The sequence below is a fragment of the Dendropsophus ebraccatus genome, chromosome 8 (assembly GCF_027789765.1).
Source record: "Dendropsophus ebraccatus isolate aDenEbr1 chromosome 8, aDenEbr1.pat, whole genome shotgun sequence".
Taxonomy (NCBI): Eukaryota; Metazoa; Chordata; class Amphibia; order Anura; family Hylidae; genus Dendropsophus; species Dendropsophus ebraccatus.
In genome coordinates this window covers 89442282-89455664 of record NC_091461.1, presented here as the reverse complement: position 1 = coordinate 89455664, position 13383 = coordinate 89442282, and the positions used below count along the sequence as shown (strand labels likewise).

Below are 13383 nucleotides of genomic sequence, written 5' to 3'. Positions count from 1 at the left end.
GGGCGAATGTTGCTATGAAGCATAGGAAATGGCAGAAAGCCAGGGAGCACAGACATTGTTGCTGACTGGAACAACACCAACAACTTAGTTTAGAGGTCTGGAGGAGATGGCAATAAATATCCTCAGCTGATCAGCCTAAAATTTACTAGAATTTGTGTGCTGAGCCTTTAAATAAAGTTGAACAGACATGTGCCTGCCACCAGAGGGAGCCCAATCCATCAGGAAGCCGGCTCAGCACAGGTGAGAAGATGCCGGAAGACAAGCAGAAGAGCAAACAGATGACCGAAGCGCAGTGTGATCCTCAGTAAGTATGGGATAGCGGACATGACCGCATGCCGTTACACTGTGTTTTAGATGTCAGGCAGATGGTCATGTCCTGCAGAGCTTGTCTTTCAGAAGAGCTTTTACACTTCCATTTAGAATTTTTTTAACATGTAAAAAAAAAAGTTTGAAAGCTTATCCAGCAAATGTTCTAAAATAAAAAATCTCCCACTAATCTATAGATACAGACTGATACAGGATCCATGCAGACTATATGGTTTTTCTCCAAACAACAACATATCTGGAGTCATCTACTGAACAAGTATTTTTTTTCTTGTATCACCACTGCAGAGATGGCCATTCAACTCCTAAACCATTCTATTATCCTGAGGTTCTATATATAATGAGACACGATTGTACGTTTATGTCCTATGAACTGATACATTATCACAAGCATCAGAGAAAATCTTTTTTTCCTTCTATATAAATAAACATAGAAGCAGATGTTACTCTGTATGTTTTGACGTAACCAAAAATATCCCCGCATGTTGAGAAAGAGAAATTCCATCCTTTTCAGTTTATTCTATAGAGGTCAGTGACAATATTATTAACAGCGGGATTTTGATCAATATGACAGGGTTCATGTATGTATCATGATTCATATGCAGCGTTACAAATAGATGTCACACACTTGGTAGACATAGTATGTGTGCTTATTATAAAGTAAATATCATTATACAAACAGATATGATGCACATAACTAATCTCACCATAACATATAAATACTGTTACCATACTGTACATATAAATAATACAATATATGGGCTGAAGAATTTCTTGAGGCTAAGTAAGTGAAAGAAATCCAAGAAAAGTTGCTTAGGTTATGGTTTTGTCCTGGGCGTGACTTTTTTCTGAATTAGTGTAATGGTGAGTGGACACAGGATCGAACTGGTCTACAGGGGAGCAGGGGGATCCCACGGTGGGCCCTACCCTTTGGTGGGCCCCCAAACAGGAGATGGGCCTTTCTGTCAGGATGACATAAATCACCCAACACTGCTGCACATGAACCCGGTCACGTACTGCCTTTATCTAGTAACCTGGGGTTTCATCATATTATATAAAGGCAGGGAGTGACTAGAGTGACAAGCAGCAGCATGTAGTGTGCAGATTTAGCACAGCCCCACTCTTATCCCCTGGAACCCTCTGCCACCTCCCCCTCTCTGGCTGCCTCTATCTGCTCTATTTGCAGCTGCTGGCAGCCAGGACACACAAGGAGACCGCTGTCCATGTCAGGAACTTAGGGCCCTATTCAACCGGACGATTATCAATCAGATTATCGTTAAATCGTTTGAATCTAAATGATAATCGTTCGGTTGAAATGTAGTTAACGATTAACGACCGAACGAGAAAACCTTGATCGCTCTATAAGACCTGGACCTATTTTTATCGTTGCTCGTTCACAAATTGTTCGCAAATCATTCGCATTGAATAAGACATCGTTCGGTCGTTCGCAGTAGATACAAACGCAATAGCGACGAAAAAACGATCACAAATACGATCATAATTAACGATTATCGTTCCATGGAAATGAGTGAACGTTTTCAGGTCTTTCGCAATAGCGGTCGTTTGAGATCGTTAATCGTTAACGATTATATAAACGATAATCAACCGGTGGAATAGGGCCCTTACTCTGGACAGAGGTAGCAGCAGAGATCACTGTGTCAGACTGAAAAAAATACACCAATTCCTGCACTACATACAGCAGCTGATAAGTACTGGAAGACTGGAGTTTTTTTAGTTTTTTTTTTAATAGAAGTAAACTACAAATTTCTGTCACCAGTTGATTTGAAAAAAATAAAAATAGTTTTAGTACCCCTTTAACACTGAGGACTATTTTACTTTTAAACAAACAACTCCTGTTTGTGCAGTCAAAGCAGTTTCTCCAGTGATCAACTAATCGGGTAATCACTGATTTCCTAGGAAAGCCTGAGAAATGTAGTTTTACATGCCCCCCAATACTGCTTGTCTTTACTATGGAGGATTTCCAGGTGGGGATCCCCTCCTTCTCTATTCACTTCAACAGCTTTATTATTAATACTCTTTGGCAGCCCGTTCCACATACAATTACATCAGATTGTCAGCAGTCTCCTTCATGTTAACAAATCTGCCGTATATACCTGTATACCAGTGGATTCTAGTGACCGGAAATGCTGGGAATTGTAGTGTATAGAAATATCAGTGAACTACAAGTATCCCTTCAAAGTTGGGAGGTATGGAGGAATAGCTGACTGCAAAGCATTATGGGGGAGCTCGATGTCATGTGTTTTCAGTCATCATCATCATAGGCTTTACAGCAATGGAGCAGCTTTATTAATCTCACAGTCTGATTCGCCTATAGTAACCAATCACAGCTCATCTTTTATACCTTATACAGTAACTTATAAAATTAAAGCTGAGCTCTGATTGGTTGCTTTGGGCGGGTTAGACTGTCTAAGTTGCGCACGGCAATCAATTACAGTTGAGCTTTTATTTTACCAGAGTAATTTGGGAACCAAAAGCTGAGCTGTGATTGGTTGCTATGGGCCACATCAAACCATATTATTTAGTGTTCTTAGTGTGGCCTAACCATAAGCTGTTTGCTTGGTCACAAGTGTGTTTAGTGACCTGTGCAGTAAAGCACATCCCCAGTCATTAATGGGTTAATTGGTTAAATGGGTGTTTACTTGACGTAACCATGGCAACCAAGCACTGTGATGACAAGCGCTTATGTCATAAAGGAGGTTCCATAAAACAATGCACCGCGCCCTGATCAGTGCCATCTTGGATGCGCCAGAGGACCTTGAGCTTGATTACTTTACTGCCCCCTACCCTGCGCCAGAGGACCTTGAGCTTGATTACTTTACTGCCCCCTACCCTTGATGAAATTTGGAGGTTCTAGCAGGTAAAAGGGGTGATCTGCTTTAGACTACGCCTTCATCAAGTCTCCACCTTTTTGAGGAGTGGACCTGGATCTGTGAGGGAGAAGATATACAGCCACCTAGCCATCAATAAGGTGACAGATATTGCAGCCAGATCTCTCTCACATCCAATTTATTATATTTATAGTATGGTATTACCCTGTAAGCCCAGGGGAGGGGCAACTCTCCAGCCAAGGCTCCCTCAAGGTTTCCCCCACAGGGGGTTTTTCCTCGCCTGAGTGCTGGAGGGTGACTCTTCGTAAGTCGGGGATCTGCAATTTTCAGTGTCATGTATTTTAAATAAAATTGGGACCCTTTGACACCTGATTACAATGTGTTGTGTCTTTATGTTGCGTTCTTGGGCTTGTGCGTTGGGGATCCGTCACATATTGCAGAATCATAAAGCTGGACATCTGCCTGCTACACAGATCTATCATCTGCACAATGCGCACATGTAGGATGAAGCAGTGGCTAGTAGAACTCCTGCAAGTATGTGTATATCCCTGGTTTAAAGGGACACTCAAATCTTGCATCACAAGGTTTATACCCACATCTGCAAGGTTTGTCAAAATGTGTTTTCAAGTGACACCAATCATAGCAACATGGAAACCACCATTAATATATACAGGGTCACTTCTTCCATGAGGCAGAATGAGCATTCTGCCGTTGGCGGCAGATTCTGAGGTCCTGCAGGGGGCGGCAAAATGTTCCCCCTGCTGTCATTTTAGTTAAGCTTCACCTGTCCCGCCGTCCTGCTGCCCACACTCAACGCTGTCCCCCATGTCCCACCGGGCTCCTGCGACGTCACCCGGCAGCTCTCATACCCCTCCATGCTGTGGTAAGTGCCCGGGGTTGGCGGGGGTCGTGCTGTGGCAATTAGGTCGCCAGGGGGGGTTGGTGGTGGTATTACACTTGTTCCGGACGCGAGGGGCGTGCTAGTGAAGGGGCAAACCTCAGGCGGCGGAAAACCCAGAATCGGCCCTGAATATATATCATATATATGTTGCAGGGAAATTAATCAGCAATAATTTTATCAAAATTTCTAAGGATTTGATGTACGTATTGTGCATGATGTACGTATTGTGCGTGTGTGTGTGTGTACTATGTATGTATATATGTCACGTGCATTTCTTTATACCTGTGTATGATGTGTGTATTGTGAATGAATGTGTGTGTGTACTATGTATCATATAGGCAATGTGCATTTATTTATTTATTACTGGAGTCATAAGAATGTAATGTGTCGAAAGGCGATCATCAGAAAAAAATTACAGAAATAACTTGTAACTCTTCCCTTATTTTCTATCGAACCATCACGTGGTTTCAAAATTAGGAACATGTTGAATGACAAATGGGCTCCTGAGAGGAAAGTGCGTCATGTTTTATGCAATGATATGACTGTGAGATGAATAAGAAGCATGGGAGACACACAGAGGAAAAGAACGCCTTCATTTTAACCTAACAAAAACCTAAAGCTCCCAGGCCTTAAAGTGTGACGGACAGCACCCCTACAATGTGTCACTGATAGTGATTAATATGTGTGGGATTATGTACAAACACTGGAATAAGACTAAAAGTGTGACAGACAGCGCCCCTACAATGTGTCACTGATAGTGATTAATATGTGTGGTATTATGTACAAACACTAAAATGAGACTTAAAACCTTTACCTTAAAACTATCATTATTATATATATATATATATACTCAATAGTACAGTATATGTATGCGTGTGCGGCTTTCAGCATAATGGGACCAGAAGTGGAGGAGTTAAGGTTGTGTGTTTATTTTCAGTTACCATAATGGGAACCATTTGTGAATTACAACAGCAAATTCCATGTCTGGAGGGAAAACAAGACAAAAAGTTTGAGGGCTCAGAGCCAGGATTGTACAGGCCTTTGTGATTCATTATTTGGCAGTGGTTGATAGGTTCCAAGCACATCTGGCTATTTACAATGATTTCTCCAATAAACGCACAGCAAAAAGTAACACTTCTCTGATTTGGGACACTATGGAAGCTGGGAGAAAGTAAATGTGGAGTTAAGGCCCTATTCCACCAACAGATCTGACGACAGATTATCTGCCAAAGATTTGAAGCCAAACCCAGAAACAGACTATAATCAGAGAATAGGTCATAAAGGAAAGACTGGATTTCTCCTCTTTTCAAATCCACTCCTGGGTTTGGCTTCAAATTTTTTGGCAGATAATCTGTCGTCAGATCTGTTGGTGGAATAGGGCCTTAACTGAGGTGGGCAACCAGTCATGTGGCTGCTTTCATTTCTAAAGGATCTCTGAAAAGTAAAAGGCCAACTATTTGGATGAGATCGGGTTGCCATTAACAGCTGCTCCACGTTCCCCTTGGACCACTTTTGAATACATCTACCCTCTTGTCCCTTTTGTTGGACTAAATTTTACCAAAACCTTAAAACAGTATTGTGATTTACTTAAAGGGGTTGTCCGGAAAGCAGAAGGCGGCTAATGGTCCTTTTACACGGGACGATTGATCGTTCGTTTTTGCACGATAACGGTCAAATTCGAAAGATAATCGTACGTGTAAACGCAGTGAACGATCAAACGACGAGCAAAAAATCGTTCATTTTGATCTTTCAACATGTTCTCAAATCATCGTTGATCGTTCGCAAAAAATTCGCAGATCGTTCCGTCTAAACATTCTTTCAGTGATTTCACCTATGTGTGAGATAGGCTTAAACGATCGCAAAACGATCGCATAGCGAATTTTCCATACGATGTATCGTTCTGTCTAAACGCTGATCGTTATAAAAAAAAACATTGTTCATTCAAAATCGTTAATCGTGCGATCGGGCGAATTATGCGCACAGTGTAAAAGTACTATAAGGGCCCTATTCCACCGGACGATTATCATTTGCATAATCGTTAACGATTAACAATCTCAAACGACCGCTATTGCGAAAGACCTGAAAACATTTACTCATTTCCATGGAAAGATAATCGTTACTTACGATCATATTTGCGATAGTTTTTTCTTCGCTATTTCTTCGCTATTGCGTTCGTATCTACTGCGAACGACCAAATGACGTCTTATTCAATGCGAACGATTTGCGAACGTTTTGCGAACGAGCAACGATAAGAATAGGTCCAGGTCTTATAAAGCGATGAACGATTTCTCGTTCGGTCGTTAATCGTTAACTGCATTTCAACCGAACGATTATCGTTTAGATTCGAACAATTTAATGATAATCTGAACGATAATCGTCCGGTGGAATAGGGCCCTTAATCTTCTGCTCCCGCCACTCAAACTTTTTCGCACACACACCCTCATTCTGGGACATGGGGGGAGGTCTGAGTCCCGATTATCCCGATGTCCAGTAGCTTCACAGTGTTGCAGTCTTCTGCTCCCCAGTTATCCAGGCTTAGAAAACTATGGCCACATTCTTCCAGAAACAGCACCAGCTCTTGTCCTAAGTTTGGGTAGGGTTTTGCAGCTCAATTGGAATAGAATTTAAATAGCACACACATCCTGGGTTTTTGAAAATAAGTAGCTGTGCTTTTTATTTCTGGATAATCCCCTTAACTGTTGCTGTGTCGTTGCACAGGGTCTCAGTGGCAGCCTGTGAGCCGCACATCTACCATTATAATGTCTATATTCTTAAATAGTTATATGGACAGAGATTCATGTGGCAAACATTAGATATATAGGACCTACTCCTCGAGAGCCTACATACCATTTACATGTGGCAACATGTTTAACATACCATGGCACATGGGATTTGCCATGAACATGTACAGTTATGCATAAATAAACCTATATACTTCTATCTATCTAACTATATTTAACTGCGAATCTAACAATTTCTGGGACAGTCACACTTATGCCATCTGAAATGCTACTACTGCATGTTATGTACCCGTTAAAGGGGCTTAGGGTACTATTACACAGAGCCAGCCATACGTTCATGGAGAGGTGATATAATACAGTTTACACAAGCATCAGCCGGCCCGTCGGCCACGCATCGCTATTACATATAGTGATGTGCCATCTGGCAGCTGACAATTTTAGGTGAGAAACAAAAGGCACAATCAGTCATTGATCGTTGTCAGCGGCTGATAGCTGTCCCTGTTACACAGAGCGATAATGGAGTGAATAGGGCCCTTAGATGGAGAACCTCTTGGATGTATGATGTATAAATAACAAACCTTTATTCTGTAAATGTATACATTCCTGTTCCTGACTTACATTGACACATAACAACATACACATGGTACACATTTGCCACAACAATGTGATATATGACAACAATGTAAAGTGAGATTAGTAGCTTATCGGCTGTGGGTCTGACTATGATCACTATGTCTACGACTAAAAAGTAAAAACACATGGCGGCAGAGCCTACCTCCAAGGTGAACAGGTCATTGCTCAAGAAGATGTTTTCTTTCTGCATATCCAGAACCCTAAAATCAATAAACTTTGTTATTATCACTGTTACCGGAGACTCCCTATAAAGCCATATATAGTAACATATAAAGTTAATTATTGCAAACAAAAAGGCTATAATACACATTCTAACAAGTATACTAATAATAATGCTTTGGACTTCTCTCTGCCAACAAATGTAGTACAAAGTTAGCCAAGAAAAGACCGCGTGAGCTATCTGGCAGTGGCGCTGTGCTGGCAGCTATACCCACCACAAGGCGTTCAGGACAATTTCTTCTCCTTACATGTAAATTCCTAATGGATTTTCCAAATTTAAAACTTTGCTAGTTATTTTAAAGAAACATTGAATCAAAATTCTCAAAAATAAAGAAGCGGGAGAGGGCACTCACCATAAATCGTGATCTTCTTTATTTCAGTGTTCAGTAAAAAACACGCAGGACATACTGGGCTGAATCAACAGGACGCCAGCATTAAGATGAACTCAGGTAAAAGCTGGTTCGCGCGCATGCGCGCTTCTTCAGACGCGCGATTCAGCTGTTACCTGAGTTCATCTAAGTGCTGGCGTCCTGTTGATTCAGCCCAGTATGTCCTGCGTGTGTTTTACTGAACACTGAAATAAAGAAGATCACGATTTATGGTGAGTGCCCTCTCCCGCTTCTTCCTTTTTGAGTACTCTAGACGCATTTGATTTCTTTGGGAAAGTGAGCACCAAACAGTGACTTCGTAAATACTGTGCGCCCAGACTCGCTACAAAGATTTAACCCCATACCGTTCATGTCCCTCTAAGGTAGTCCCGGAGTCCAATGCTCTGTATTTGTGGATTGAATTAAAGTTCCTATATTACTACAAAACATAACTGGATCTCCCCAATGTGTCTATTATAGAGCGGCGATGGGCACCATATCTAAGAATAGGGCCCGCTTTGGTCCCAGTTTACACCACCAACTGCATTCAACAAGAAGATTGGTGGCGTAGGTGCCTGTTTACCCCGTCTCCTCTATATGATTCTCATATACTATAGCAGAGGGTATTAAAATAATTAAATTGAATTAATAATTAGAATTGCTACATCCAATTTGATTAGGGCCCATTCACACTGCGGATTCGGGTCGTTGATTCCAGTCAGAACCCCGCACGCAGACTCTGCGCCGAATCCCTCCTGCTATGTCTTTCAATGGGAGGCCTTCCCACTCAAAGAATTGACATGTCCGTGCCGAATCTTCGCACCGAATCCGTAGTGTGAACAGGACTTTATGTTTGTTTGTTTCTTAATCTCAATTCTAAAAAAGTTAAATAGTAACATAATATTATTAAAGCTTTACAGTGTTCAAACAGCAAAACTCTATAGCATCTATTCAGGGGTGTCAGAATCGGGTAATCCAGTGGCGTAACTACCAGGGTCGCAGTGGTCGCCGCTGCGACCCGGCCCACCGCAGGTCCCACCCCCCCATCAATCACTCTTATGACCGCAAGCATTGTTTTGCTTGCGGTCACAAGAGTCCGGATCCGTCTGCCTCTGGCTGATGTGCGGCTGCCGGGGGTGTCCGTCCTATCCCCGGCAGCACGAGCATCAGAGAACTCCCTGTGTGCCTGGGGCCCTGACTCCCGGACATCAGCCCGGGGGCAGACGGAGGCTGCAGGAGGAGAGAGGCTCGACGGGGGAGCACGTTGTGAGGTGAGTTGTGTGTTTTTTTTTGTTTTTTTTTATCTGCCTGCACGGGGGTCGGGCTATCTATAAGGGGGGTAATAGGGGGCTATCTATAAGAAGGGGGGAAGAGGGGGCTATCTATAAGGAGGGGGAAAGAGGGGGCTATCTATAAGAAGGGGGGAAGAGGGGGGCATCTATAAGGGGGGGGAAGGGGCCATCTATAAGGGGGGGAAGGGGCCATCTATAAGGGGGGGAAGGGGCCATCTATAAGGGGGGGAAAGGGGGCCATCTATAAGGGAAGGGGGAAAAGAGGGGGCCATCTATAAGGGAAGGGGGAAAAGAGGGGGCCATCTATAAGAGGGGGGAGAGGAGGGCATATACAAGGGGGGAGTGAGGGGGCCATCTACAAGCGGGGGAGAGAAGGGGCCATCTACAGGGGGGAGAAGGGGCCATCTACAGGGGGGGGGGGAGAGGGGGCCATCTACAAGGGGGGAGAGGTGGGAGCCATATATGAGGGGGGCAACATAGGGGGAGAGGGGGCCATCTATAAGGGGGACAACACAGGGGGCTACATATAGGCCGTGGCATATATTATTAGGGGGTCACATAGTCAGCCTACCCACTAAATGAGGGTGTAAAGGGGCCAGTACAGATGTGCAGTTTATAGAGAGATGGGGATGGTGCCAGAGTGAGAAGCCTAATATGTTTCTCTGGCAGATTCTGTGGATTCGTGACTCGGAGAAGTTCTCATGATGGCCCAGGGCAGATGGAGAAGATGAAAAGGGAAGAACTCCAATCAGAGAAGACGTCCCCTGTGAGTCACTAAATATAACTGCACTGTAATGTATATGGAGTATAGAACATGTGTACAGCTGGGTCAGCCTCTATATGACTGTATGAGGTGATAGTGATCTGTGTACAGTGGATCTTTTTCAGTAGCAGCGGTGGTATTAGTGCATGTGGTGGTATTAGTCAGTAGCAGCAGTGGTGTTAGTCAGTATGTGGTGGTATTAGTCAGTATGTGGTAGGTTATTTGTTACTTGTATACGGTACTGTGTTTTATTTGTCTTAGTATACTGGATTTGGTCTGTAACAGTATCGCAGTAATACGGTTGGTGACAATATTTTCTCTTCCTATATGCTGGTATTATTGGTAATATCTGTCTTGGTGTGTGTGTGTGTATATATATATATATATATATATATATATATATATATATATATATATATATACACCAATAGCATCACTTGGTCGTGAGCGGAGGAGGGGGGGGCCCAAGTTGACCTCTCGCACCAGGGCCCAGGAGACATTAGCTACGCCCCTGGGGTAGTCCACTGTTCCAACTTATTTGGACTATCTGCCATAAGCGACGGCACAAAACTGAGTGACATTCCCTATTGTCACTAGGTGCACAGAGTTTATCTAATGCACAGAAGTCAGACAGACTAGCATGTCAATGTCAGAATAAGAATCCAAAGTACAATGTGAGAGTTATAATACTTGGAAACCTCCCTTGAGACATTCTAAATTCACATCAGATTCATATCAGAGCAAGGACACGGGCGCAGTGAAGTCGGTCCTGAACCGCTGCACATATTCTGCTTCTCTGCTTGTAGTTCCAGTCCTGAATGAAAGTTACGTCACTGCTGAAGAAATGTACACTGAAGTTGCCGAAACCGAATCAGGTCCGTGCTATGTATGTGACAATGGTAGAACTTTAGCAATTGCAGATGGCAGAGGCCATGTGATCTACTGACCGACAAAGAAAAGCATTGCCATTAGGTAATGCAATTAAAATTAGAAAGCATAAACACTTTTTTTCTGTTTCGGGCTGGAATATCCCTTTAAGCTAAAAGTATGCTTGGCTGTATAGACTTTCAAAAAATCTTTTGAATATCCCAAACGACAAAGAGTTACCAATCTGTAAAAAAAAATTCCATCTCCAATGTGGGCGTCAATGCACTTTATACCTCCCTACAAATTCTGTGTTTGCCACAATAGGATTACTTAGAAATCTTCCTTTAGTAACAAAATATAGTTTAAACCCCACAGTGTGGACTAAACTGTTTCTAACCTTAGTGGTGAACTTGTATAATCACCTGACTTCTTCTCGACCAATGGCTTCCAAAAGTTTAATGATCTCTCCGGGAAAGTCTGGCAGGACAATAGAAAATTTGCACACACGATGATCCAGAACTAGAGCTCTGTCCAGACAATGGCGGAGTAAAGGCAATGGCAGGTTCCCACTACACACAACAACGGCAATCCTAAAGAACAAGAAGATTTATTATTATTTAGTATTATTTAAATAAGACCAATTGGTATGCTTATTCCATATTCCTAAATGCCACCATACACTTTATACTAAAGTCAGCTGAACCCGCCTTTGGCAGGTGTATGGGGGCCTCCTGAGTCCTCATTGACAGATAATGTCAGTGGAGATAAAGCCCGTATTACACGTAGCAATTATCGTTCATTTTGATCGTTTTAGCAATTTTTCTAAACGATAATCGTTCCGTATAATAGGGCCTTAAGACTCCAGGCATGATGACTTTGCACCGTCTGACCCTTTTGTTCTCAGAGGGACAACAGGATGCTGTGTCTGAACCATTATGGGGGAATGGAGTTGGGAGAGGATCTGTTGGAGGTATAGAACCCTTAAAGTGATATTGTTAACCCCCTTACTACATTCTTCGCACCACAAGCTTAGATCTTGCACCTGTATACCTGTATAATACTTGTCTATTCTAAAATTGCTTCATTTTATTGGAGGACAGTGTCACCTAAGCGGAGCTTAATGATAGCCATAAGATGGGGCCCAACTGCCGTGAAGCCCCGCCTAGATGAAATGAAGCGAGTGTTTGGGGGGGTGACAGTATCGGTTTAAAGCGTACTGGTAACAATGCCTGCTGTTGGCAGTGAATTCCTTTCAGAAGCCAAAAGTTTGGGTACCCATGGAGATAACTATGCCATGACGGTTATACACGTGACCCCTATCATGGTGTGGTCATCTCTATGGATACCTAAACTTCTGGCCACCGAGTGGAATTCACCTGTGATCGAGTCAGCGGATGTGGTGACAGGTATGCTTTAATTTAGTCCATAGTAACAAACAATCCCAAGTGCTGTATAGGTTACATGGTAGGTGCAGGTGTGCTCCACTAGAGCAACGGCCGTTTTGCGGACATGCACATAAACAGGCTTAGTGGTACCATTAAGATAGAATACTAAAAAATCAATTCTATCCACGATTGAGTTTGTTTCTGCAGATTGTGTACGGGATTTACAAGCCTCAAGTAGATACAGTAGACAGTCAACAAATCTGCTGTGTGTGACCTAAGTTCTATTGACTACTGACCATAATTGTGTTTGATTCTGAGCATACAGCCATGTAAGAGTCTATGTCATAGGCTGGATTACCTTTTTCCTTTCAGCTCTGGCATTGATCCGGATATTATAGCTGCAAGTCCCATTGCTCCTTCTGCATCTGCCGTTACTCTCTCACACTCCAGGAGCCTCAGCATTGACAACAACACGTCCTCCTCCCTATGGGGAGATGAATTATTTAGTCACTAACATATCTTCCCATACAAAGTACAGCAGACCACTGTCAAAGACCTTCTTCCAGTACATTACAATGGAGTCAATCTACTATTGCAAAAAAAAATGTGTACATGTCATATTTATTACGTGTTTTATACACTTGTGCATGATGGAGGGCATGTCTTTGTGGGAAGGGGGTGCTATGCTATGTGCCAAAATTGCACCAACGCTTTGGAATAAAGTCCAACTAATAGGTGGTCAAAATGTGGTGCATTTATAGCCAAACTAGTCAGCTAGTAAGATAGACAACCAGGGGAAAAAAATCACCAAAAAGTAAAAAAAAAAAAAAAAAGTTTAAAATAAATACTAAAGGGAGACTAACAGCAGGTTTGACACATCCAACCTGCTGTTATGTCCAGATTGTGCATGGGGTGCTGGGGATCCTCAGCATCTGGCTGCTAACTGCTAATATTACCCTGAAAACAGCGCCCAGGATTAAGGTAAAAAACCTACCTTAACCCTCAGTGCCCTGTGCCCTATGGGGACATATCAGCAGATTA

The 13383-nt window shown here is 42.8% G+C and overlaps 1 protein-coding gene across 5 annotated transcripts in view; it reads right to left on the bottom strand.

The window, feature by feature from the left end:
- The window catches only part of LOC138799554 (L-threonine ammonia-lyase-like), a 36541-nt gene that overhangs the window by 3513 nt on the left and 19645 nt on the right, over positions 1-13383 (bottom strand). For 4 of the 5 annotated variants that reach the window (XM_069980898.1, XM_069980900.1, XM_069980897.1 and 1 more), the window contains 3 exons: positions 12701-12826; positions 11380-11547; positions 7591-7648 (listed from right to left, as the gene is read on the bottom strand). In XM_069980898.1, coding sequence (XP_069836999.1) covers positions 7591-7648; positions 11380-11547; positions 12701-12826 — 352 coding nt within the window. Of the gene's footprint in view, positions 1-7590; positions 7649-11354; positions 11548-12700; positions 12827-13383 lie in introns of those variants that run through there. The other variant, XM_069980902.1, reaches the window with a different exon arrangement.